The 24,063-nt window shown below is 37.5% G+C and overlaps 1 protein-coding gene across 1 annotated transcript in view; it reads right to left on the bottom strand.

Annotated features, from left to right (window-relative positions):
* Positions 1–4,365: 4,365 nt before the first annotated feature.
* Positions 4,366–24,063, bottom strand: part of LOC128018817 (ski oncogene) — a 63,459-nt gene continuing 43,761 nt past the window's right edge. The window contains exons 2-7 of the mRNA XM_052604604.1: positions 13,273–13,392; positions 12,598–12,713; positions 11,554–11,831; positions 10,196–10,524; positions 8,978–9,208; positions 4,366–8,462 (exon numbers count right to left, since the gene is read on the bottom strand). Of these exons, the coding sequence (XP_052460564.1) occupies positions 8,268–8,462; positions 8,978–9,208; positions 10,196–10,524; positions 11,554–11,831; positions 12,598–12,713; positions 13,273–13,392 (1,269 nt within the window). The 3' untranslated portion in view covers positions 4,366–8,267. The remainder of the gene's footprint in view (positions 8,463–8,977; positions 9,209–10,195; positions 10,525–11,553; positions 11,832–12,597; positions 12,714–13,272; positions 13,393–24,063) is intronic.

The raw sequence follows: 24,063 nt of genomic DNA, 5'->3' as shown, positions 1-24,063 counted from the left end.
AGTTAACAGCTGAAGGGGACGATTATCAGTAAGCAAATTAATTTTATTAATGAAAAAATATTATCCTTTTTTGTCCCACAGTAAAATAAAAGGTTTGGATCAACATGAAAATTAGTAAATAATGCCAAAATGTTCATTTTTGAGTGAACTATTACTATTTTAGTTGTATTAGTATAAATCTTTTGCTTCCTTTTGCAGTGTCTGTTAAATAAAGAGAGAACCTCCCACACACACACACACACACACACATACACAAATACAGACATACAAACACGCCACCCCCATCCCAGTCCGTCTGACGCCCACATGGCCCCCCTGCTGCGCCTTCCTCCTGTGAGCTCGGCTCTTGGTTTCTGAGGCCAGTGGGAGGCTCTTTCATCTCCATCTCACCAGCGGGCACCGCAGTGCCAGCCTGGTATAATCGGCCTGGCGCTGACATTTTAGCATCTCTTTTAGCCAGTCTGTTATTCTTCTCCACCTGATGTCTCTCCGTCTCGCTCCATCTCACTCACTAAAAAGCTGGGTCACCAACCCTTCAGCAGGATAAGCAGTAGAAACCTTCTAATTCAATCAGAGCTAGACATGTTGAGGTGAGAGGGGCGAGAGGTTCGAATCTGACCTGTGTCTGTCTGTCTGTCTATCTATCTAGGTACTATAAATGCAAGTACAAACCATAAAATGTTAAAACCTTTTACACTAAAGTTCTGGCAACCACAGCTGCCATAATCATACATTTTATGGATTTTATATATACTTTTTATGTATTCTTTGATATACTTAAAAAAAAATATCACCCTATTTGTTTGAATTTATTTATATATATTTTTAAAGTGTTTTAAAGTGAATTATATATTTCATACAAAAAGAAAGCTTTAGATAGATATAGATAATATTCACTTAAAAACACCAGAATCTCAGACTTGAGTGTCATTGAGTGCAAGAGTGCAAGATTTTCAGTGAGTAGACTTGTATTTTATAAATTTTTTCATAAAAAATATAATGGCATCCTATGGAAAATGTTATTTACACCTTAGTATGTAAATAATCTTATTTTGCTATTTTAAATCACTCTTTTTTTAACTGTACTTTTTGTTATACTATCCTACAATCTCGCCAAGGTCAAACTCCAAGGTTTAACCCTGAGAAACACAAACTGCCTTGAAGCAGCTTCCACTTGTTTACATACAACTATCATTTGACTTCAGAACCCATCATGGCCACTGTTTCTTGTGTGTGGTGAAATCCAGGTCAACTTTTACACATCTCTCATTCTCAGCTTCATTTAAAAGCAACTTCCTTTTACAGTGCTTACTGGTTTGCTATCTTTATACTGTGAAAGCTCTAAGCCCAAAGTATGGCAGTATCTGTGACCCTGCTAAAGGCAGATTCTCCCAACTTACATGTTCATATGCTCAAAACCACAGTGGAAGTTTAATGGCTCATGGGATGAAACAGGAAAGAGAAATGACCAAGGAATCACCAACTGTGGGAAATTGTTTCATGTAAAGTTTTTACATTTTACCCCCCATTTGGACTAAAATATCTCTTAATTAATTTTTTCAAGATAAATTTAAGACTCACTGATCTGAATGTATATATGTAACGGAGGCCAGCGAGTAGTGCTGTGCAGGTAAACCTCACTCCCCGATCTCAAGAGACGCACTAGCGACAGACACTAGTGGCTGTAGATATTTAGCCTCCTTGTTAGTGCGTCTGCCTCCCATGCCGGAAGACCCGGAGTGGGGATGGAAAGTTTGGGCACCCGATTGCAGAATCTGTGAAAATATGAGTAATTTTCAAAAAATAAGAGAGATCATACTAAATGCATGTTATTTTTTATTTAGTACTGTCCTGAGTAAGATATTGTACATAAAATATATTAACATTTAGTCCACAAGACAAAAAAAATTGCTGAAATTATTAAAATAACCTCACTCAAAAGTTTGGGAACCCTTGGTTCTTAATACTGTGTTCTGTTACCTGATGATCCTCGACTGTCTTTCTGTTTTGTGATGGTTGTGCATGAGTCCCTTGTTTGTTCTGAACAGTTAAACTGAGCAGCGTTCTTCAGAAAAATCTTTAAGGTCCTGCAGATTCTTCAGTTTTCCAGCATCTTTGCATATTTGAACCCTTTCCAGCAGTGACTGTATGATTTTGAGATACATCTTTTCAGACTGAGGACATTTGAGGGACTCAAACACAACTATTTAAAAAGATTCAAACATTCACTGATGCTCCAGAAGGAAACAAGATGCATTAAGAGCTGGGGGGTGAAAACTTTTGAACACGATGAAGATGGCCAAATTTTTCTTATTTTGTTGAAATATAAATGTTTTCCATTTAGTTCTGCCCTTCGTAAGCAACAGAAGATACTTGTATGTTTACAGTCAAGCAGTTTATTTTATTAAATATATTAAGATATACATGAAAATGTAGACTTAGTAGCAATTCAAATTAGATTTTATATACAGTAAATGTCAAAATATATTCCTATTGATCTTTTTAACCATAACATTTACCACTTGCGATTATGAACATACCTCACAGAACTGATCAAATCAATTGTAAATACTTACAAAATGTGCTGTTGTTTTCTCAACAAAAATCATGTCACTCTGCTGAGGATGGAATTGTAAAAACAGGTAATCTCTATTTCCAAAAATAAATAAATACAACAACAATAATAACAAACATTTCACTCAGATATAGGTAAAAAATAAATAAAAAAATTAAATAAATAAACCTTGCACATGGAATAACTCATAATAAATGGTTATTTAAAAAAAAAACTGCTTTAATTTTACTTAATTGTATTTTGTGTTAATGGAAAACTGACTATAAACCAATAAACAGTTTTTTTCAATCAAATATATTAAGAAATATATAAAAATACCTACCGCATAGTAGAAATTAACCTTTTATAAATGCACTTTCATCTCTCCCAAAAAGATGGATCACAGCAGAACAGTTTTGAAGAACAGGAGCTGTTTGACAGGTTCATCCACGCATGGTGCTTGTGATGGAACCACCAGAGAACACCTGGGGTTTTGTCCCATAATTTTCCGGCTGGCTAAATTATTAAAAAGGGTTGGCGAACAACAACTATTAAAGCATCAGTCTGCCAAGCAGCCGAGAGCATTAGGCATCATTCAAAGCTCAGCTTTATCAGCATTAAACCCAATGACACCCACAACACAATGCTTTATAAATTTAGGACTGGTGAATATTTGGCAGTATAAGACCTTTTATACAGACCAGTTAAAACAATTAATAATAATAAAAAAAGGGGCATGTCATTTTAGGCTTTAATCTGAATAGACAACAGATGAGGCTAACCTGTGTGTAAAACAAATACAGCGAACTAATTGTTTTCATATGTGAGGTTATGGTAGTCATTTATCTGTCTTTTGGCATAGGAGCATCCAGAGAGACAGAAGAAATCCAACTTTATGTTTGTAGTCATTCCCCTGGGAGATTAAAAGAACTACATTTCCCGTAACATTACTCAAGTCTTCATCAAAATCGAGTCTGTCGGGCCAGACGTGCAGTCACACAGGGTCAATTTGAATTGACTGATGTCCATCTCCTTAGGTCCACTGATTCAATAATGCCATCACTGTTAAATGTCACATTCAAAACGGAGCACTTCTCCCAGCTTTCTGAGAGCATAGTTTTTCATTTCAACATGAGATATCCGTTTAGTCAATTACAATTGAAGACAAATTGTATTAGCTAATTTACATAAGCCAAATGAAATATTACTAATTTTTTATTTATTTATTTTTCAAGTGAAGTGACATGTGGCCAGATATGATGACCCATACATACTCGGAATCTGTGCTCTGCATTTAACCCATCCAAGTGCACACAAACACCAGAGCAGTGGACAGCCATATTCAGTGTTAACTTTTTTTTGTGTGTAATTCATTATCATTGTTGTTGTGATGTCAATCAAAATATATAATTTGGATTGTGATTATTTAGATGAAATGCATTTTTTATTCCTCTATTCACTTGCAGTTCCTCATCTTAAACGTAGACAATGGCCCTGCAAAGGTACTTCCTGAATAATTAATCTGCAAGCTTCATAGATCTGATTCATTGGCTCATGTGAGCCACTAATACCATCAATGAAAAGAGCTCTAAATTATACCTTCATTTCACCTGTTAAGCAGGAGCAACAAGCAAACACATTTTCTTTGAAGGATCAACAGAAAGAATATTTCTAGTGAATTTATCATATATAATTAAGATATGTCTAGAGACACTTCTAAGTGAAGGTGCAGTGAAAAGGTTGGTTATTTCCAAAGAAAAGAAGGTAAGATGATGTTCCACTGAAACTGAAATAACAAACAGAACAAAAGGTTTCTGGACAAACAACTTTATTTTTGATTATGGGTCTATACACTGTACATCCTGACACTGCAGTATATAAGCCGAACTACTTTCAACTCTAATCTCATAGAGCTCTCTATCTTACATTATAGTCCGGGGGGGGGGGGGGGGGGTTGACGTCTAAAAGGGAACAATCGGCCAGATGCAAGTGTATAAGCGGCATCAGTAGTAGAAGAAAGCATAATCTCTTACATAAAAATAGTTGCAAAGTTTATAGTATATTGTTATAGCAGCAGTGAAGGGCTAAGATGATATATCAGCATAAAAAAAAAAACAAAAAAAAAAACAGATTGTTAAAATAAGATTCTGAATGCCTGATTCAACCAAAACTGATGTTTTTGATATTTACTTGAACGTAACAAAACATTAATAAGCAAAAAAAAAAAAGGAAGGAAATAAACAGATTAAAGGACTGAATATGCTTGCACTGGGAATACAACTTTTGAAATAATTGTTTTTAAAACATTCTCTTACATTTTTGTTTTTAAAAACACGACATAAAGTATATCAACATTATGCAAGGTTTTTTTTCCTCATTCTGACAAAAAAAAAAGAAACAAATAAACAATATACATTTATGATACACTTTTTTTTGTAAAATGAAAAGAAAACGGCTATATACATGGTGAATTTGTACTTTCATCATCGGACTGGCTAATCCTGTTCATTTATCAGTGCACTCTAAAAAAATGCTGGGTTAAATACAACCCAGCGCTGGGTAATATATGGACAAACCCAGTGATTGGTTTTGTTTTTGACTCAGCGGTTGGGTTACTGCCCAGAAGTTTGGGTTAAACATTTAACCCAGCTGTTGGTTGAAAACAACCCAGCCACTAGGTTTGTCCATATTTAACCCAGCATTTTTTAGAGTGTGATGTTATGTTATTATTGCTGTATTTTAGATCTTTTTTATTAGCAAAAAAATGGCTCCTTTAGAAAAAAGTCTGCATTTTTAGTTTTATATTGGGAGCAAAGGAACCTCTGTGATCAATTTCTCCCTTTTTATAGAAAATCGCAAACAAAGTCAACTACACATATCAATTTGCGTGTAAAAACAACTACAAAACTCATCGGAAATATTATTATTTCTTTTTATTTTTTGGTCTGTAAAAACGCACAGCCCCTTGCTACTGTTAAGACACTGAGCTTCCTATAGACCCCCGTTTAGTATCTTCGCTGTAGCCTGTAATGTTCAGGTCAGAGCATATCATATAATTTCAAAGGCTCTTTTTACATTTATAGCAAAAGTAACCTCTTAAATATATGTTTGAATCCTTAAAAAAAGAAGAAAGAAAAGAGTTTATTTATTTCCGATGTACATTTAAAAGCTATCTTAGTATAAGATTTAAATTCTTCTTTAACAGTGGCAATTGGAGCATTAAACTCTGCTATGCATTTTTCCTGTATTTAATTATAGAAAACAAAAAACAAACAAAGGAATACTGAAAGACTGGCATTAAACCCTATCAAATAAGCTGTGGCTTGCTCTTAAGCAATGATAGTCAAGTTCATTCTGGCAAAATGGGGCGAGCCAAAGAGGCTCCCCCAAATGACAGTGCAAATGGGACGTCCCGCTCTCACCATCTGACCGCTGTCTGGAGCAGTTCAATGCACCTTACAGTCGGCCACCGTGGAAACGGGCTCAATAATTGTTCCTCTTCTGGAACCCCAAGGGCCCAAACACAGGCACTTGAGGGTCTCCAGCATTGCATATGCACATAAGATTTGTATTTAGCCCAAGAGTAATGCCGTTAATGTTGCGTTTATGATTGTTAGGAGCTGAAATTTATTGTTAAGAGGTTTTGTTTTCCTTTGTAGTTAAAAACAAGATTAAAATTGCTTTATATTGCATAACACAATAAAACAACTTACATATAGTTTTAATGCCCCATAATGAATATACGAATGGCAGACTTTTATCTTTTTCTTTTAAATTCCATGCATATTAAAGAAATGACATAAGCTTGCTATTAAAAGAAGGAACATAAGCAATAAAATATTCACATAATCTGAAAAAACATCCGCTATAACAACAACAACAAAATGAAAAGAGCCAAAACGTAACATACATTCTGATTGCATTGTACCCAATGTATATAAATCACTTATAAAATATATGTATTTTCAACAAAATCTTTTTCAGCTAAGTGTGTGAGCATTTAAAGATGTATTTATTAAACCATCTAGACGTTCTTTCGTTCGTCAGCCATCCTCTTCTCCTTTTGTACACTGTAATACACTCTTGCTCACAGCCGAGAGGAGCACCTGCATTGATTTTTAGACTCCCTTTTACCAATGCATGACAGTTTGTGTGCCCTTTTCATTCCAAACGGTTTTAAATCTGATTGGGAACTGTTCAAAACCTGTAGGAATTCAGGACAGTAACAGTAACACTTTAGCAACGATTATAATCATATATAGATAACTATGATAAATGTTGAATTAAAGTCCGATTGAGGGAATGGATGTTTGAGCCGTTCACACTTCAGCAAGCAAGCATGTAGAGCCTTTTTTTTTTTTCTCATTCTTGCGGTTTTATATACAATATTTTGTCTTAAACACATAATTACATTGCATTTATTAAAACGGCATATAATTAACAAAATGTTTATTTAAATTTTATATTTAGGAATACTAAAAACTCTCTGAGATAAATGTGTGGGAGCGTAATGCATTTAAACAGTATTTTGTAATGACAAAGTGCGATTCATTATTGTAAAGTAAAAAAACAAAGCGTAAAGAAAAAAGAAACATTTTTATATTTACATATTATAATTTACTTAAAAAGAACAATTTGTGGTTCTTGATCACATGCCACCTCCTGCCCTAGAAGATGCATTTTTTATGCTTTTCGTTTATTCTCAAAAACGGCCGCCCACGTTCGTGAGCCGGGCCGGTTGTCAGCATCTCAGCCCACGGAGAAGCTCTGTACGCGTGTGTGATGAGAAGAAATCCAAACCCTCGCAGACCGTAGGAGCCACAAACCCCCGATACCACACTGACCACGATCTTAAGGTTTTGACCCTCAAACGCACTCGTGGCGTTTCACACCACAGCTTGCGAGGGGAGCATTTGTTTGCCATTAAAAGAAAGTGCTCTGGCTTGATCATAACACTTACTTGAATACAAATATCTCTCCCTTTCAACAGCGCTGAACTTCTCCACCTCTAGCTCTCCAAAGCCCTTCAACGCTCTCCTGACCAGTATCTCTTTCCCATTGTTAAAGATACAAGTGTGTGTAACCATTTGTCTCCATGGCTTCTTTTAACTAGCATAACATGTATGTACAAGTAAAAGGGGGGTAAATCTGAGGCTTTGATAAGTCACTGAAGTTTTTATCTCATACACGCTCCCTAACAAGTCTCTTAAATAGCTTATTACAAAGTGATTTTTGTCTTAATTCCTTAAAACGAGATAGGAAATGACAGGAATTTCTGATGGGATGATGATGAGTCCTTGTCTCTTCAATAACAACGTGGACCGGACAGCATGCTTAAAAATTGCTGTGTAAAATTTTTCATCATTATTACCAATTGTTTTGTCGTAGAAAAGTCTTAGTTTCAAAATGTGTTCAGTTTCAGGCACAGTTAGCTGTTGTGCTATCGGCTTCTTTCCGAATGGACTTGCATTTTTTTCTCTTCCTTTTTACATCTGGTTGGAGGCGAGGTGCATTTCAGTGCTCTCAAAGTAAACCTTTTTCAAAAATGTCTCTAAATTTCATCAAAAACTGTTCAGGATACCTCCGGATTTGCGCTGGCTAAGAGGCAGGTGGGCGGGAGTTCACCCGCATGCTAGTTGACATGATTGGGCGGTTGGTGCTGTCAATCAGGACGGTGTTGATGTGTGATTGGGCAGAGTCAAGAAATAGAGGATTAGTTGGAGTCTTTGGCGGGTGGGGATGGTGCATCTGTGCCGTTCTTGCTGGGGCTTTTGGGCCACAGCTGTTCCTGTAGCTCCTTGACCACTCTCTCCAGGTGCTCCCTTGCATCCCGCTCTTGCATCAGATCGGCTCTCAGCTGCTCTCGGTCTGCCTCGGCGTGCTGCAACTTTACTTGCAGGTCTTCAATCTGGAAACGTACCATATAAAGATGATGAAAGATGAATAAAGAGGCCACAAATTAGAAGCAAATCAAATGCTACAGCGCTGCCTATAGTTGCACTGTATTCCAAATGTAGCTTACAATGCATTCTAATTTTCAATGTATGAGTCTGAAACACACAACCCTAACAGGAAGTAACCCCGTTTCCTTCTGAGAAATGAAACGTGTCTTGTCAGATTTGCGAGGCCAAACCCAGTCTGAGAGTTCATTTGAAAGTGTGTGTGGGTGGGGTGTCATGTTACATCAATCTAAGCATACCTTCGATTACTCTTCATTAAACAGACACTCGTTTATCCTGAGCCACTTCCAGTACATTTATAGCACCGGGACAGTCCCTCTGGGAACAATCTGTGGTTTAGTGTCTTGCTCAAAGCATATCAGCTCTAAATCACACCTTTGAACCCATGACCTTTCGGTTACTAGCCCAGATCTTTAAACGCTTATCTCGGTAACAGCGTGTGTATGAATGTGATTGAACTAACCTGTGCGGAGTACTTGGCTCGCAGACGGCCGGCCTCACAGCCCTTGTCACACACTCGTAGCTGTCTGGCCTGCTCCAGCTCTCTCTTTAGCCGAATGCGTGACTCGTTGGCCTCTCTCATTTTCCTCTCGCTTTCAGCACGCAGACGCTCAATTTCCTTGCGCAGGTTCCTCTTCGCCTCGGTTGCTTCGCGGAGCTTCTCCTTCTTAGCAACACGGAGAAACTCCAACTCCTGTGGAAGGCATGGGAATAAACTGATGATTACTCATTCTGAAATATGTGTGTGTGTGTGTGGGCATGTTTTTGTGACATATCAGGACACAACTCTGTATAATGACATGGGTATGACACAGGTATTACAAGGAGAGGGCGACTTATGAGGACATAACCCATGTCCCCATTTTTCAAAACGCTTATAAATCATACAGAATGAGTTTTTTTGATATTGATATTTTTTTTATATTGTCGAATATACAATTTCTACAGTATAAAAACCATTACGCCTATGGGATGTCCCCACTTTTCACAAAAACAAACGTGTGTGTGTGTGTGTGTGTGAGAGAGATATTGAGAGAAGAGAAACAATGTGACTTATGGAAACATTAATATAATGAATACAAAAACACAAGTCCTGTTTTAATAAAAACTGCTATGTTTTAGCCCATACTTGAACACAGAGTTGGTCTGGATTTTTCATGAATGAAGTTGCACTACATAGTTAAAAAAGGGGTTGCACCCTATTCAGTTTAGTTTCTGTTTAGTATACTACTGCTAAAACAATGCAGTGTTGTTATTTTCAGAAAGATGGCCATACATATATGGCAAAATATATATGCATACATAATTATAATAATTATATTAAATATAACCTTAATTATATTAATAAAATAATGGTGCTGTTGATAGATAATTATATAATATATCATATTAAAGATATTATAAATGATTATATTTAAACAGAATATTAGTGAAAATTATATATAATTAACATATATTGCTTTATGAATATAGAAAGTGAAAGTTCAAAATCACATGTATGACTCATCATTGCAAAGATGAAATAATTCCTCCAGTGTGCTGTTGTGTGAATTCATTCTTACATACATTTCTGCATTATATTCAATATTACAATTTTCATAACAATGGATTAAAAAAAAAAAAAAAACATGTTTCATGAATCAATGTCTCTGTAAATGTGTGTGTGTGTGTGTTTGTGTACCTGCTGGAGGTTCCGTTTGGCCTGTAAGGCAGATCCCAGCTTCTCTTCCTGTTTTACCCTCATCTTTACTATCTCGTGTAGAAACTTTTCCTTCGACTCTTTTGAGTCCAGGCCATTGTCAAGAGCCTGCCTCAGAGTCTCCAGCTCTGACTCCAGGTTCGTCATGGCATGTCCCTCCCCCCCAGACACCAGAGGACCTTCTGGGGGCCCGCCGGCTGGCGTCAGAACTGCTGGTAAGGTGGCTCCGGGGCCAGAGGGAGAACTCAAGTCCTTAGCAGAGCTCGAGGATGTAAAAGATGGGGAGGAGAGTGAGGAAAGCGATGAGTTGACTGAAAGAAAAAGAAAAAACGAGATCGAGAAGAGACATAATTTAGTGGTGGATCAGACTACATGGGCTTCATTGGTTCATTTTTCAAGCACCTGTCAAACACACAAGATGCGCTTTGAAATGAGCTGTAAAAGATGAGGAACGAAAGAACCCTTATCGATTTTCTGCCACATTCACACAAGAGCTGTTACTGTTCTAATCCACCTCTCTCCAGAGCGCTCAAGGTCGACTGAAAATGAACTGTGTGCAAATGAAGTGTGAACAAATTCTTAATGTATTTAAAGGAGCACTTTTGTTTCACAACGCAGTGACAAAATCAAGGGTAGCTGTTAAAACACTCTAAAACAAGATCAATTATCCTAAAATTGCTCCTTAAATACATTAACATTATGTAGCATTCCTTTATTTATTTAAAAGGAAATAATTGTGATTCGCCTCTTATTTTGTAAAAAAACTTGAGTAAGGCATTTTAGATACAAAGTAACATGTACAGCGTTAATACTTGTGGTTTTACTGTCTAAACAGTGTGTATTTTGCGCCACACATGTCCAATGTGATTGCATTCATCATTTTCCAAAGTCAAAATAATTTTGTCTGTGATATTACATATTGTTTTTAATTGTATTGTACTGTTATTTATATATGAAAACGTTTAATATAACTATTTTCAAATGTAATTTATTCATCTAATGGCAAAGGTGAATTTTCATTGGTCATTAGTTCAGTCTTTAGTGTCACATGATCCTTCAGAAATCCTTCTAATAGGCTGATTTGTTGCTTAAGAAACAATAATCTTATTATTGATTAATCTTGAAAACAGACATACGTAAAATACACTTTTGATCAGCTAAATAAAAATAGCAACTGTAGTAACTGTTACTTTTGATCAAAGGTAGGTTTCACAACAATATAATGTACAGCATAAATAATTAATTAGTTTTCTGCTGTCAGTAATGCTTAACATGCTTTGAGGCTGGAACGTTCCTTTAATGAAATGGGATGACAGTGAAAAGGTGCGTCGTGCACTCACATTCCTCACGGCTCTCCACTTCCACCTCCACATCTGAGTCTCGCTCCTCCTGGGGGGGTGGCAGGGGTTTGCTGGCAGTGGCCGAGGGGCAGGGCTGTGGGCTAGGGTGGGTCTCACATGTCAACCTTCTCTTCCTCCCCCTGCTGGCACCTTCGCTTTCCCCCCCATGTGGGTGTGAGCTGCTGGGTGCGGTAGGTGAGGCTTGCCCTCCTTTCTGGAGGGGTGTCAGAGCTACGTTGGGGGCCACGGCGCTCTCCAGGCTCTTGTAGTTGTAGAAGCTGCAGAAGAGGATTTGGAGTGAGTGAGCAGATCACATATGCAGTGATGCTATTTTTTTGGTAACAGTTCACAGATGATGCACTACAGGTTGCTGTATGCTGTGCTTGCGTAATGGCATTATCTAACATCATCTTAAAGTATGGGTTATTTAGAAGTGAATAATCCAAACCAAATGGCAGATTGACAGGAAAAAAGCATCTCTGCAACCCACAAACGAAGGGTGGGGAGAGAACAATGACTATTGCAAACAGTTTCACAGAAACCGATCTGGGCTCAAAGCAGTGACTCACCCTAACCCTCTCTAGTTTACGATGGTAAAGTCAAAACCACATATATCTAAGCAAACATTGGCCAACGGGCTTGCATCATCCACCTCTGGACAGAAGATCTGAACCTTATGCTGAACCGCAAGTGAGCATGACTAACAAGCTAGTTTACACTGGTTTCACACAAGTGAACATAAACACCCTTTCTTAATGTTCCAGTTACAAACTTTGTGTACTATATAAAATCTTACATAAAATGATTTCACTGGTTGATTTGGTGGTTAAGTGGTCATCACAAAATTAACAAATCAGTTTGGTGAATCATTTTGTTGTTGGATTGAATCACTTGCATGAACCAACTGAACAAACAAATTTTCTAAAAAGAAACCACACTTTTTTTTTTTTTCAAAAGAACTGAACTAATATGATGCAAGTATTGACCAATCAGAATTAAGATTTTTTTTTTGAGTGCCATGTAATATTTATTCTTATTGTTTACCTGTCGCGTAACATGCTAGTAGGTCTGCTGCCTCCCTCCTTATCGCCAACAGAGATGTTTGGAGACCATGGCCTGAAGGCAGACGGTCTCTGTCTGGGCTGGATGCAGTTGAGCCCCTGCAGCAAGACAGAAAGCTGTTAACAGACGTCTATTGTGTTGCATACAAGTTTTTCACAGTAGAGAACACAATCAAAATGCATTCTAACATGAACACAGAGAACAGAGACCATCTGCGCAGAGAGCATGAAAAATATTTTTTATTTGCCGAAAGTCTCTGGAATTTAACAGACAAAATGAGAGAGACAGATAAAACAAGCTTGAAGAATGACCAGCAGTACAAGTACAGTGAGGTCACTGTGTCTGCTTGAAATCGGAGAACTATGCAAGCCTATTTGCAGGCTCTCTTCATTTAGGAGAATTGATTTTTTTTTTTTTTTTTTTTTTTTCAAAAGAACATCATCAGTTATTTGGGGTTGAGATCATGTTTCAGAAGAATTTGATTCTTTGTGGCAAAAAAAAAAAAAACATTTGCTTGGCTCCAAAAATCTTAGGAATGGCCAGGTTTTGTACACAGACTCGTATAATATTAATATATAGATAAATATATAATTATCTGAACTCCGTACAACTATGTATCCTACTACAACAACAACAACAACTAAAAAGCTTTGTAACCTTATTGGCTGATGCAGAGAGGGATCGTAGCCAATCAGGTTGCTTGTCTTTGTCTCCTGAGGGCGACTGTGCTGGAAAGTCATCATGTTTAGACTTCTTGGCAGGAATGGGATCAGACGCCTAGAGAGGGAAGAAAAGAAGGCCAAAAAGAGAGAGAAACGATGAGTGTTGCTCAATATGAAGAACAATGAAGTCATCGTCGTTCTGATTTGTTACATTTCATGCATACGCTTTCGGATCAGTGCACTTTGGTACTGTCTAGTCAGGCATTCAGATGCCCTACGGCCCTCTGTAAACTAGAGAACAGTAATAGCAGGATCGATGCATGCAGTCGGTCACATTAAATGAGAGCCGCGCCAGAGGGTGCCTATCACTTCAGACGGGGCTGTGAACTGCAGGAGACAGGTGCAAAGGGAACGTTTCCGAGGAGTAAAACTGTGAATGTTAAATTTAGTACGAGTGTTGACACTATGTGAGACTGCGTGTATGTATGCCGGAAGGAAAAGGTCGGATGTATTGTTCGGATGCTTAATAGGTTGAAAGAACCATCTGCTTTCATGTTGCCACGTGAACACGCGAGTGCAAATATACGCCAAGCCAGTATTTGTTTAATTCTGTCACTAATGGTTGTGAGATGACCTCACTCCTGCTGGATTCCTCACTGACTGCAGTATAATCCTTAAAATACACTGTCCTTCCTTTTCTACACTCTCATTTACTCTAGAAAACCTGCAGTGTGTGCCACTCACACCTTTCTCACTAATTAACACATGCCGCAGACATTTAAATGCTCAAATAATGCACAACGACTGGACAAGCTGTATCAGCCTCTGGCTATAAATCTGCACCAGCTTTGTCTGGTGGACTTTGAGAGCCTGTGAGAGCTATTTTCGAGCAGGGCTTCTCGTGGGAATGTGAGAGGAACCCAGCTGACAAACTGCAGCATCCCGGCCTAGTGCCCTAACTGGCCCGGCAGCAGGGGCTTCTGGGTAAGATGCTTCCAACTGGGTTGCACGGTGTCTGGAAGGTCTCTTTTATTTCCAGTCAGAGATGCAAAATATTTAGTTTTTGAATAAACGCAGTGGGGGAGTCAATTACTGTCAGAGTGAAAAGAGGGTCATTCATGCAAAAGAACACACTTATGGGCTGGTGCTGTTTGCATAAATGAATGATTGCGTCACGTATGACCTCATTTAGCAGCAGACCGGTCTGCTTGGGCGTGGCAGATTTTCAGCAGCACAGCGGGATTATATGACCCCGAACACAGCCACTTGCCACGTGCCTGTGTTTATTCATGGATTAGACCTCTGACATAATGGCACCAAATCTGGGAGATCTTCCCTGGGCTAGAAAAGGCCAGAGGTTTCTACATCCTAGTACATCAATTAGATAGGGTGCTTACACACAAGAAAATATGGAGAATGAGATCCAAGCAGAAAAGCATAAGAGCAAATAGACCCAATTTTCATTAGTCAAAGGAAAGAATACTTAACTAATTCAGACTATAAATGTATATTAAACTATTATTAACTTTTTTGGACTATAACTTAACTTTTTTCACACACACACAGAATGGAAATTATATATTCTAAAATAATAAAATAACTTGTAGTATATTAAAACAGTTCAGTTTATTTTTTAATATATATTTTTTAATTATTTAATAATATATATATATATATATATATATATATATATATATATATATATATATATATATATATATATATATATATTTTTTTTTTTTTTTTTTTTTTTTTTTTACTTTATTTTTTTTATTATAAATAAGATTTACATTTTATATATAAAATTAAATAAAATATAGACACACACACACACACAAACTGTTTACTGTAGTGTAAAAAACTAAATTTAAAAATATAAAAACTAAAAATTAAACTGAATTGTTTTAAATGCAACTGAATGGACAAACAAGTGAATTTAGGCATCACAACATTATATAATTGTAATGAATTCAATGGCAGAATTCTAGACTCTAGTAAGCATCCTTATAAGACCATGCTAACTGCAGACAGTCAGATGACTTCAGTCGGGCCACACTGCAGGAGAGAGGAAGTGACCTATAAATAACATCCTTGTAGCTTAGTCTGGGTCTTCCAGCTGGACTCTTTGAGGTCCCCCTACAACACATCAGCCCAAACCAGAACTCTGACATTGACTGGACAGTCACTCAGATAAATATATAAGTATATACCGTACAAAAGACAAGTCAAACAGACAAAATAGAGATTTAGGATTTAATAGTGGACTACTACCTGACAGCCACTAATGTGTGCAGTTGAGACAGGGCCAGAGAAAGCCAGAGATCTTTCAATATTGCTACTGTTTCTATCTTCTACTTTGTATATTAGACTCTCTATCTACCAGACTGTCGTTTTCACAGTCATTGCTTCCTCTTTTCTTTCTTTCATCTGATGGGCAGCAAAGGGGTCTCGTTTCAATACCCCCTTTTAAACTTCTCACATCAAACAATGTGCTTACTGGTGTGAAAATGGCACCAACCCGTGCTGCATCTTAGTGTGTGTGTGTGTGTGTGTGTGTGTGTGTGTGTTTGTGTTGTATGTGACAGAGAGCATGCTGTAGACTGGCATCCAAAGCACTGTGAAACATGTAGACAGGAAATCACACCTTTTGATATGAAGCAGGACGCAGCAGCATGCGAGAGACATACTTAGATATGAGCTCAGCCCCGAAAAAAGCACTAAGCATAATCTCCCTTTTGTCTTTCTGACCTTGCTTTCATCATGTTCATTCTGTTAGAAGACAGTGCATAGATGTCTTTAAACTGACTAAATAAGATAATCGCACACTAAAAACAGGAGTTCACAGGATGGACAAGTTTCTGCAGAGCGGTTTAAAACTGCAGGTGTCTGAGGAAGGGCGGAGTGACACACACACACACACACACATTCTGCCTTGCACGTTGGTGTGAGAATGGAAAGAAATACTTTTGCTAGAAGACTTTTATGTTGCCCGCTTGAGGGATGACAGAGGAAATGTGTTTCGAAGGGCTGAACACCCACATGAACGTTCTCTTCGTGCCACATTACACACAATTAACCTACTAAACAAGCTAATGGGGTTGCTAAATCGCGTCTCCTGTCTCGACATCCTCATAATGCCACCCCTCCCAGTCTAGTCCTGTGTTTCCTGTAGCACAGATTGCAGGATTTCCCTCCTAAACAAGCAATTGCATTCCAAACAAACATGACTGACAGAAACTTCCTGATGTGACGCTAGCAATGTAAACATCTTCCTATGGTCTCGCTGTGTTGCTGCTTAAAAAAGCATTAAGCCAATAAGAATGTAAGTGATTATACTACAGGAAAGGCACAATGTGAAGCCAAACATTAAATATGAATTTTATATAATTAATTAATATTTTGTACATTACTATTTTACCTCATGCTCTGACTAAGAATGAATAAAATACTATTAGTATGATTATAAAATACCATTATTATAATTAATATTAATATTAGTATGAATATTTAAAACTCTCCAAGTAATATAGTGCATTATAAAAAAAATGAACACAATCTTAACACAAAATGTTTTAACATTGCTCTTCTAATCAGACGATTAGATTCATAAATATCTGCTTTAGAATTTTTTTGAGTTACTCAAATTCAAATCTGGTTATCGGAAAAGTTGTGACTAGCTTGACAAGCATGGCTGGTTCCCATCTGTGAAGTTCTCCACAGACAGGTTTGATTGATGAATGTTGCTATTTAACTGTGAGACAGGTTAAGACTATGAGACAGGTGTTTCTGAAACAAGCTTATATATCCACGCAAGTGTGAATGCCAAAAGAGTAAACCAGTTTTTTTGTTTTGTGTGAGCGTCAGTGTGTGTAAGCGATACTCCACCCTCTCTCTGACCTGAACATGGCCTCCCCCTTGAGCTGAACTACAGGCCTCAACCGGAAGGGAGGAACTTCCTGTAAAACTAGCAGAGCGCAGCTCTCCCTCTCTCCCTCTGTCTCTTGCAGTCTTCAAATGGGTTGTCATATTTCTCACCAGGCAGTGACCACAAAAACCTTAACCGTGCAGGTGTCAGACTAAACATGATCTATATGGTCCACAATGTTGCATTTGAAAGAGTCTTTGTCCATACGTTGAGGTGATCAAAAGTGAAATCTCTCGTTTAACTTCGATTAGAAAGACTGTCAATTCTAGGTATGAACTTTCTTTGCGTCAAGCATCTCAAAGACATACGCAAAAGCATTCGGCTTCAAAGAAAAGTCCTTTCTTCCCAAAGGAATACGGTTTGATTGGTGGTAAACATGTGTTGTTCTCTGAGAAAACTGGGTTTTGGGGAAGTAGAGGTGTAAAGTGTACGAGTGGTTTTCTCTCTCATGCGTTTGCTCTCTGGGCGAGTACCCAGCTCATTAGGAACGTGGTGTCTGTACCCAAGACTGCTAGACAAAACACCTCCCTAACTATGCCAGTGAACACATACAGATGTTTGCTGTTTTTCTCACTTCCTCAGATGTTTGCGAGACTCTTGTGACACTTTTGTGTTTAATCGCGTTTGTTTACCTGTAGATTTGATCTACAGAGCATTCACACCGAATACGGTTTCAAATAGTTTCATCATTCATCATCATTCTTTTTTTTTTTTAATTAGTTTTTGCTGCTTATAGCACATTGTTAGCAATAAACAAAAATAAAATGTGAAAGTTTAAAGGGTTACTCCACCCCAAAATGAAAATGTTGTCATTAATCACCCAGATGTCGTTCCAAACGCGTAAAAGCTTTGTTCGTCTTCAGAACACAATTGAATATATTTTGGATGAAAACCAGGAGTGTTGTGACTGTCCCATTAACTGCCAAGTAAATAAACTTTTTTCAGCAGATGATCTCCAAAATGGTGATGCGGAGAGACACAGAGGAGACGAATTGTTGAATAATGTCGTCATAACTTTGTGTACAAAAAGTATTTTCGTCACTTCATAACATTACAGTTAACCACTGATGGCAGATGGACTATTCTGAAAAAAAAAAACGTCTTTTATAATTTTCTGGACCTTGACATTGCAATTTACTTGGCAGTCTATGGGACAGTCACAAGCCTCCCGGTTTTCATCCAAAATATCTAATATTGTGTTCTGAAGACGAACAAAGCTTTTACAGGTTAGGAATGAAACATTTTCATTTTGGGGTGGATTATCCCTTTAAGCTAAATTACTAAAATGAACAAAAATAAAAATGAACTAAGAGAAAATAAAACTAATAAAAATGACAAAAATGTAATTATTAAAAATGTAATGAAAATTTGAAATGTTGGCACCTAACTGAAATAGGTTTAAGCTGAAGTACTACAATGAAAGCAATGCAGAAATGTAATAAAATAATAATATAATAATATCAAAATATCAAAACCATGAAAAATAAAATCTAATTTAAATGTTTAATAAGTATTATTATTTTTTAATACTGTTATAAAAAAATATAATAAATGAATATGTGATAAAAATAATTTTACACTTTATTCAAAATTCAAAAATTTGGCCTATTTTTAGGACTCAGATTGCATGGTGGGTAGAAATATTTTGCTGTACATTGTCGAACAAAGGTCTCGGCAGAGAACTTAAGCCTGTCATTAGTGTCTGTGGTGTGTGTGTTTTGAGGTTGGACTTCCAGGAAGAGTCCAGTGACTCCAGACATAACAAGGCCGCACAACACTCACAAGTGCACCACAATAAGGCTAAGCAACTATATAAGACCATCTCCTGCAATCGCACATGCACACACAGTCCAGCACGGACTTCATTTCCAGACTAAAAACCACAGAGCAGGACACAAACGCCGCCGCACACACAAGACCACATCTAAAGTGAGACAGTCTGTGCAGCTGCTTGCTTATATATTCAACTAGAATCACACACACACATAAGCCTGGTGTTTTCTAAACTTGGTCACACCAGAGAGGAGGGATAGGGTTCCACTTCCTCTCCAAATTTGCTTTGGCAACAGCTTGTGTGGGAACGCAGTAGATCCTGTTCCCTTTGGACACATTGGGGGCAAATCCGTACAGGAAAGACGGTACACGTCCTGCTTTTTTCACAACTGTCATCACACACCTCGGTGTAGTCAAAAACGCATTCAACGTTCCAATCTGCAAAACAAACTTTATTCAAAATTAGAAGCTGCAAAGTCAACTGACAATGTAGAGCAGTAGAAAGAGAGGGAGATGTATATAGATAAAGGACGACAGAAAGAGAGCAAGAGAGAGCCCTCGGGTGCATGCAGACGTGGGCAAGGAAGAGAGGAATCCAGAGAGAAGCATGAATCTATGACTCATTTACTCTCAAAGTTAAAAGCATCTAAGAGCAGGATAATCACATTTCAATGTTTTTCAAAAGTTGTTGAAACTGCTGAGGCTGGATCCTAATGGACGCTTATTGATCTATGAGTGTATGTTGCTTTCTTCTACCATGTCTTACCTCGTGTCTACTAATAGCCAGATCTCTAATCTCTGTTTAGAATCAGCTTTTTGATTGATAGCCGATAACCAATATAATAGCCAATATCATAAACATATATAGTCATATCATAACCATATCATAAACATATTTGTCTGTTGTTTTTTTTGAACAACCAGTTTTTTTTGTCAAAGACCATACAAATACATCTACAAATATTTTTTTAACAAGTGTCAATTATTTTTTATGATGGATAAACTAAACAAAAAACAAAGATAAATTGCTTTATCTTTGGATAATAATTTGAAATATTATATTCTATCACATTACATTACAGACTATTATTTTTGTTATCATTATTAATCATTTAAATTATATGATATATTATAATTTAAATTAGTAAATATTATACAATTAAAATATTAATTAATTTTTTTTTTTAATTGAATTAAATTAAATTGCACAAATCAATCCTATACTAATAATAATTCAAATAAAATGCATCTATTTGACAATACTGATTTTGTTACTGATTATAACATTTCCTTAGAGTGTGAGACAGTGGTGAACTTGCTTTCCAGCTTTGCAGATGGCAGTCGTTCTAGCAAAGTTCAAACGCAATGACAGTTTAAACCCCCTCGGGAGAGAAGCCTCTTTCAGCCAGGACTCGTTTTTTTTCCCTTCTGCCTTCTTTTCTCGCTCTCTTTTTAATGACTGCCTTTCGGTGCTGTCAAAGGAGCCGCCATCGTGAGCGTGCTCATAAAAATATTCAGAGAGCCTCACCGAAAAATTCCAGCATTTATGACATCATAAAGTTAACCATAGCGAGACCGAAAGAGTCGGAGAGAGAGATTTCTCCCATTCTTCATATGAAGGAGAGGAAAGACAGAATGAATGAAAGAGAGAGGGAGCAGGTTAGTCTTGGTGACAGGCTGTCCGAATTCAAGGATGTGCATGGCTACATATTTTTAAAGTGGATAAATTTAGAAGAAAAAAAAATCTAGAACTAGAAAATGACTAGTCAGTTGTTGGACAACTCATTTTTAGTTCAAGCATGGACACATTTTAATAACTGTGGATTCATGTGTGTGAATCTGTATGTGTGTGCAGGCATGTCCCGTTCCAGACAGCTGGCCCTGGGATGGGGGTCTCACACTCGCATTGGTGCCCAGTGCTACTTCGGGGCAGTGGAACACTGCGAGGTATTTCGGTAGTCTCTGCAGAGTCAAACGCACATGTCTGTACATGTGACGGATCGAGAGAAGCGCCAAAGCAAACACACACTCGCACACAATAGGAAACATGGCCTACACACACACTCAATCAGGGAGATTCAGAGGTCACAAACTCTTGAAAGAAATGGAAGGGGAAGGGAAATTAAAAAAAGTGATTGATTCAGGAGGACGAGTGTGTGTGGCACTGACTAATGCTGAACTAGCCAGTTCAGACAAGAATGTGTGTGGGTTGTCTTTTTACTTGGTAATCCAGTTATTATTGTAGCTAACCCTACTATTCTCTATCACTTTCTCTCCTCTATCACTTTTTTATTTTTATTTTTTTTTTTTGGATGAGAGGCCTTCTGAGAAGCTTTCTCAGGACACTTGTTTCATTTCTCTGGACATTTTATAAGAGGTATTTCAAAACAAACATTTAGCAACAATGCTAATGCAACGCTGATGTAACACTAATGGAAGTTTGGTGTAAGTAAGATAAACTTTTTTATTATTTTAATATTTTTTAATTGTGATCAAATTTCATATAATGACAGTTTTTACAGATTTTTGATCAAATGGTGAGCATAAGAGACTCCTTTTAAAAACATAAAATCTTACTGACTCTAAACTAATGAATACTACTGCAATCCATTTTTCAATCTTCTCCCTTCAATATTTGTTCATTTTAGACTACTCTGAGAGACAAGCAATCTTTTGTGAAACTCTCATTTGTGATTAGTCATTTCCTATATGCAGGAAGTACAAGAAATATGACAAACAGCGGCTGAGTGGCCGTCTCTCTCTTCTCTTTCCATCTGTTTCGCAATGTATCATTTTCCCTGTTGTCCGTTTTTAACTCTATAAGTCTTGCAGTCAACATGAATTGAGAAATCAATGGTCCGTTTACATCCGATTTGATTAAACACCAAATCAAATAAAACAAATAAATGGCTCCATGTTTCCCGTCTGTGGCCCGAAGGAACAATTGCGTTATTAATAAAGAAATCATTCGGAAGGAGGCCGTTAAAAATAGCAGAAATAGGGGATGACACACAACACGAACTTAAATGACCCCATCTCCCGTGGCAATTTGTTTTTTTGTGGATGCGGAGTCCTTCCCATGTGCATGTCGGTCATAACCAGCTGAGAGTCATGAAAGTATTCGGAAGTGTGATGGAAACCCGGGACTATTATGGAAAGTAGGAGACCACTGGGGAATGCTGGGGACAATGCATGGCCTCTGTTCCTGACGCTGACCCACCCGGACCTGTGCACCACACATATGGGATTCGGCTCGGGGGTATGAGCCGATTTTAATTAGCCCGAGGACTCTCCTTCCGCAGCGGCAGGAAGGAGAGACTAAAATAGATATATATATATATATATATATATATATATATATATATATAAATATAGCAGCGTTGAGCCGCCACACAACTGCCCAGCACCCAGCAGTCTCCTGAACAGGGTTGAAAAAGCAGAGCCGACTATCCTGGTGGAAAGAACAGCTGAGAGAGAGAGAGAGAGAGAGGGTGAGATGACCATTCCTGACCATTACAACCTTAACTCTCTCCCTTTAGCAGCTGCGCTTTCCACTAGAAAATCATGTCCTTATTTTTCCACTGTCTCCCATAGCAACTGCAAAGCTGTATCTAAATAACAGAACAAAGACTTCTTTCCTTTCTTTTCTCCCGCCCTTTTTCCTTCTTTCGCAGCTCTTAGTAAAGGCTAGAGATTCAGATGCAGTGAAGAACTTTATAGGAATAGGTCAACCAAGATAAATGCAATTTTTTTCTCACCCTTCTCTTGTTTCAATCCTGTATGCTTTCTTTTCTTTTTTCATGAAACAAAAGTTTTTCAAGAATCATTAGAAGGCTTTTGCTATTTACAATGACCGTTCATAGTAAACATATGATTATCTATGTATATATTTGAGGCCTTTTTTTCTTTTCTTTTTTTTCTTTTTTTTAAATTAATCATTCTAGGATGCATTAAATTGATCAGCAGAAACCGATTTCTTTTTCAAATAAATGCAGTTATTTTGAACTTTCTATTCATCAAAGAATCCTGGAAAAAAATGTATCAGGGTTTTCGCAAAAAAAAATAAAAACATTTTTTTTTTAACTGTGATAATAAAGCACCAATTCAGCAAATTAAAATAATTTCTGTAAGATCATGTGACATTGAAGACTGTAGTAATGGCTGCAGAAAATTCAGCTATGCCATCACAGGAATAAATGACATTTTAAAGTATATTAAAAAAGAACATTTTACAGTTCATTAAATGGCTAATTATATGTTTTAGCATATGTACAGTTTAATTATAATACATAAAAACAGAATGTTCATATTTGGGTGAACTGTTCCTTCAAGTACAATACCTACATATTATTAGTTTATATGCTCTATATGGATGGATGAATAAGTATCTGCACATGGAAAACAGCACGGACACCAACTTTCTGAGAAGTCAACAGGTGCCAGCACTGGATTGAGGTCGCAAGGTGATGTGAACACAGGACACTGACTGGCACGTGGGGACGGAGATGACAACCAATCAGACAGCACCACCAGGCCAGTGCAATTTAGCATGTTAATGCCATGTTCATTTACAGCCAGGCTCCAGTCTGTGGCAAATGAATGGTAGATGGCCTCAGTCTAACACAATCACAGCTGACCCAGACAGTGCTCCACTAATGCAGACCTGGCTCTCTGGCTTTGTGCCTCACACACATTCCTTGCATGCACGCACACACTCATGCACGCACGCTTTTGGTTTCTGCCTGTTAACATTTAGTTAGCAGTAATGTGTTATATCTTCATGCTAACACAAGCTTCCACACCTCTCCTCTCACCAAAATCACCATTTCAAGGAAGTAAGCGCTTAAATTACAACTCTAAATCCCTAACTAACAATCATGGCATGTTCCTCTCTCCAAAAGACAGACAAATCCTCTGTAAAAGAGCCACGCTAAAGGGATTTTTCACAGCATGGCTTCAGATCACCAAAGTCTGGTGGTGGCTGCTAGAAAGCAATCCACACACATACATAGGCGGTCCAGACAGACCGGACAAAACGCTTTCCAATCTGAGAGGAAATGGGTCATTTTCATCATAGATGGAAATGGG

The sequence above is a fragment of the Carassius gibelio genome, chromosome A8 (assembly GCF_023724105.1).
Source record: "Carassius gibelio isolate Cgi1373 ecotype wild population from Czech Republic chromosome A8, carGib1.2-hapl.c, whole genome shotgun sequence".
NCBI lineage: Eukaryota > Metazoa > Chordata > Actinopteri > Cypriniformes > Cyprinidae > Carassius > Carassius gibelio.
The sequence above is the reverse complement of the archived record's forward strand: the minus strand, read 5'-3'. Positions and strand labels throughout refer to the sequence as shown.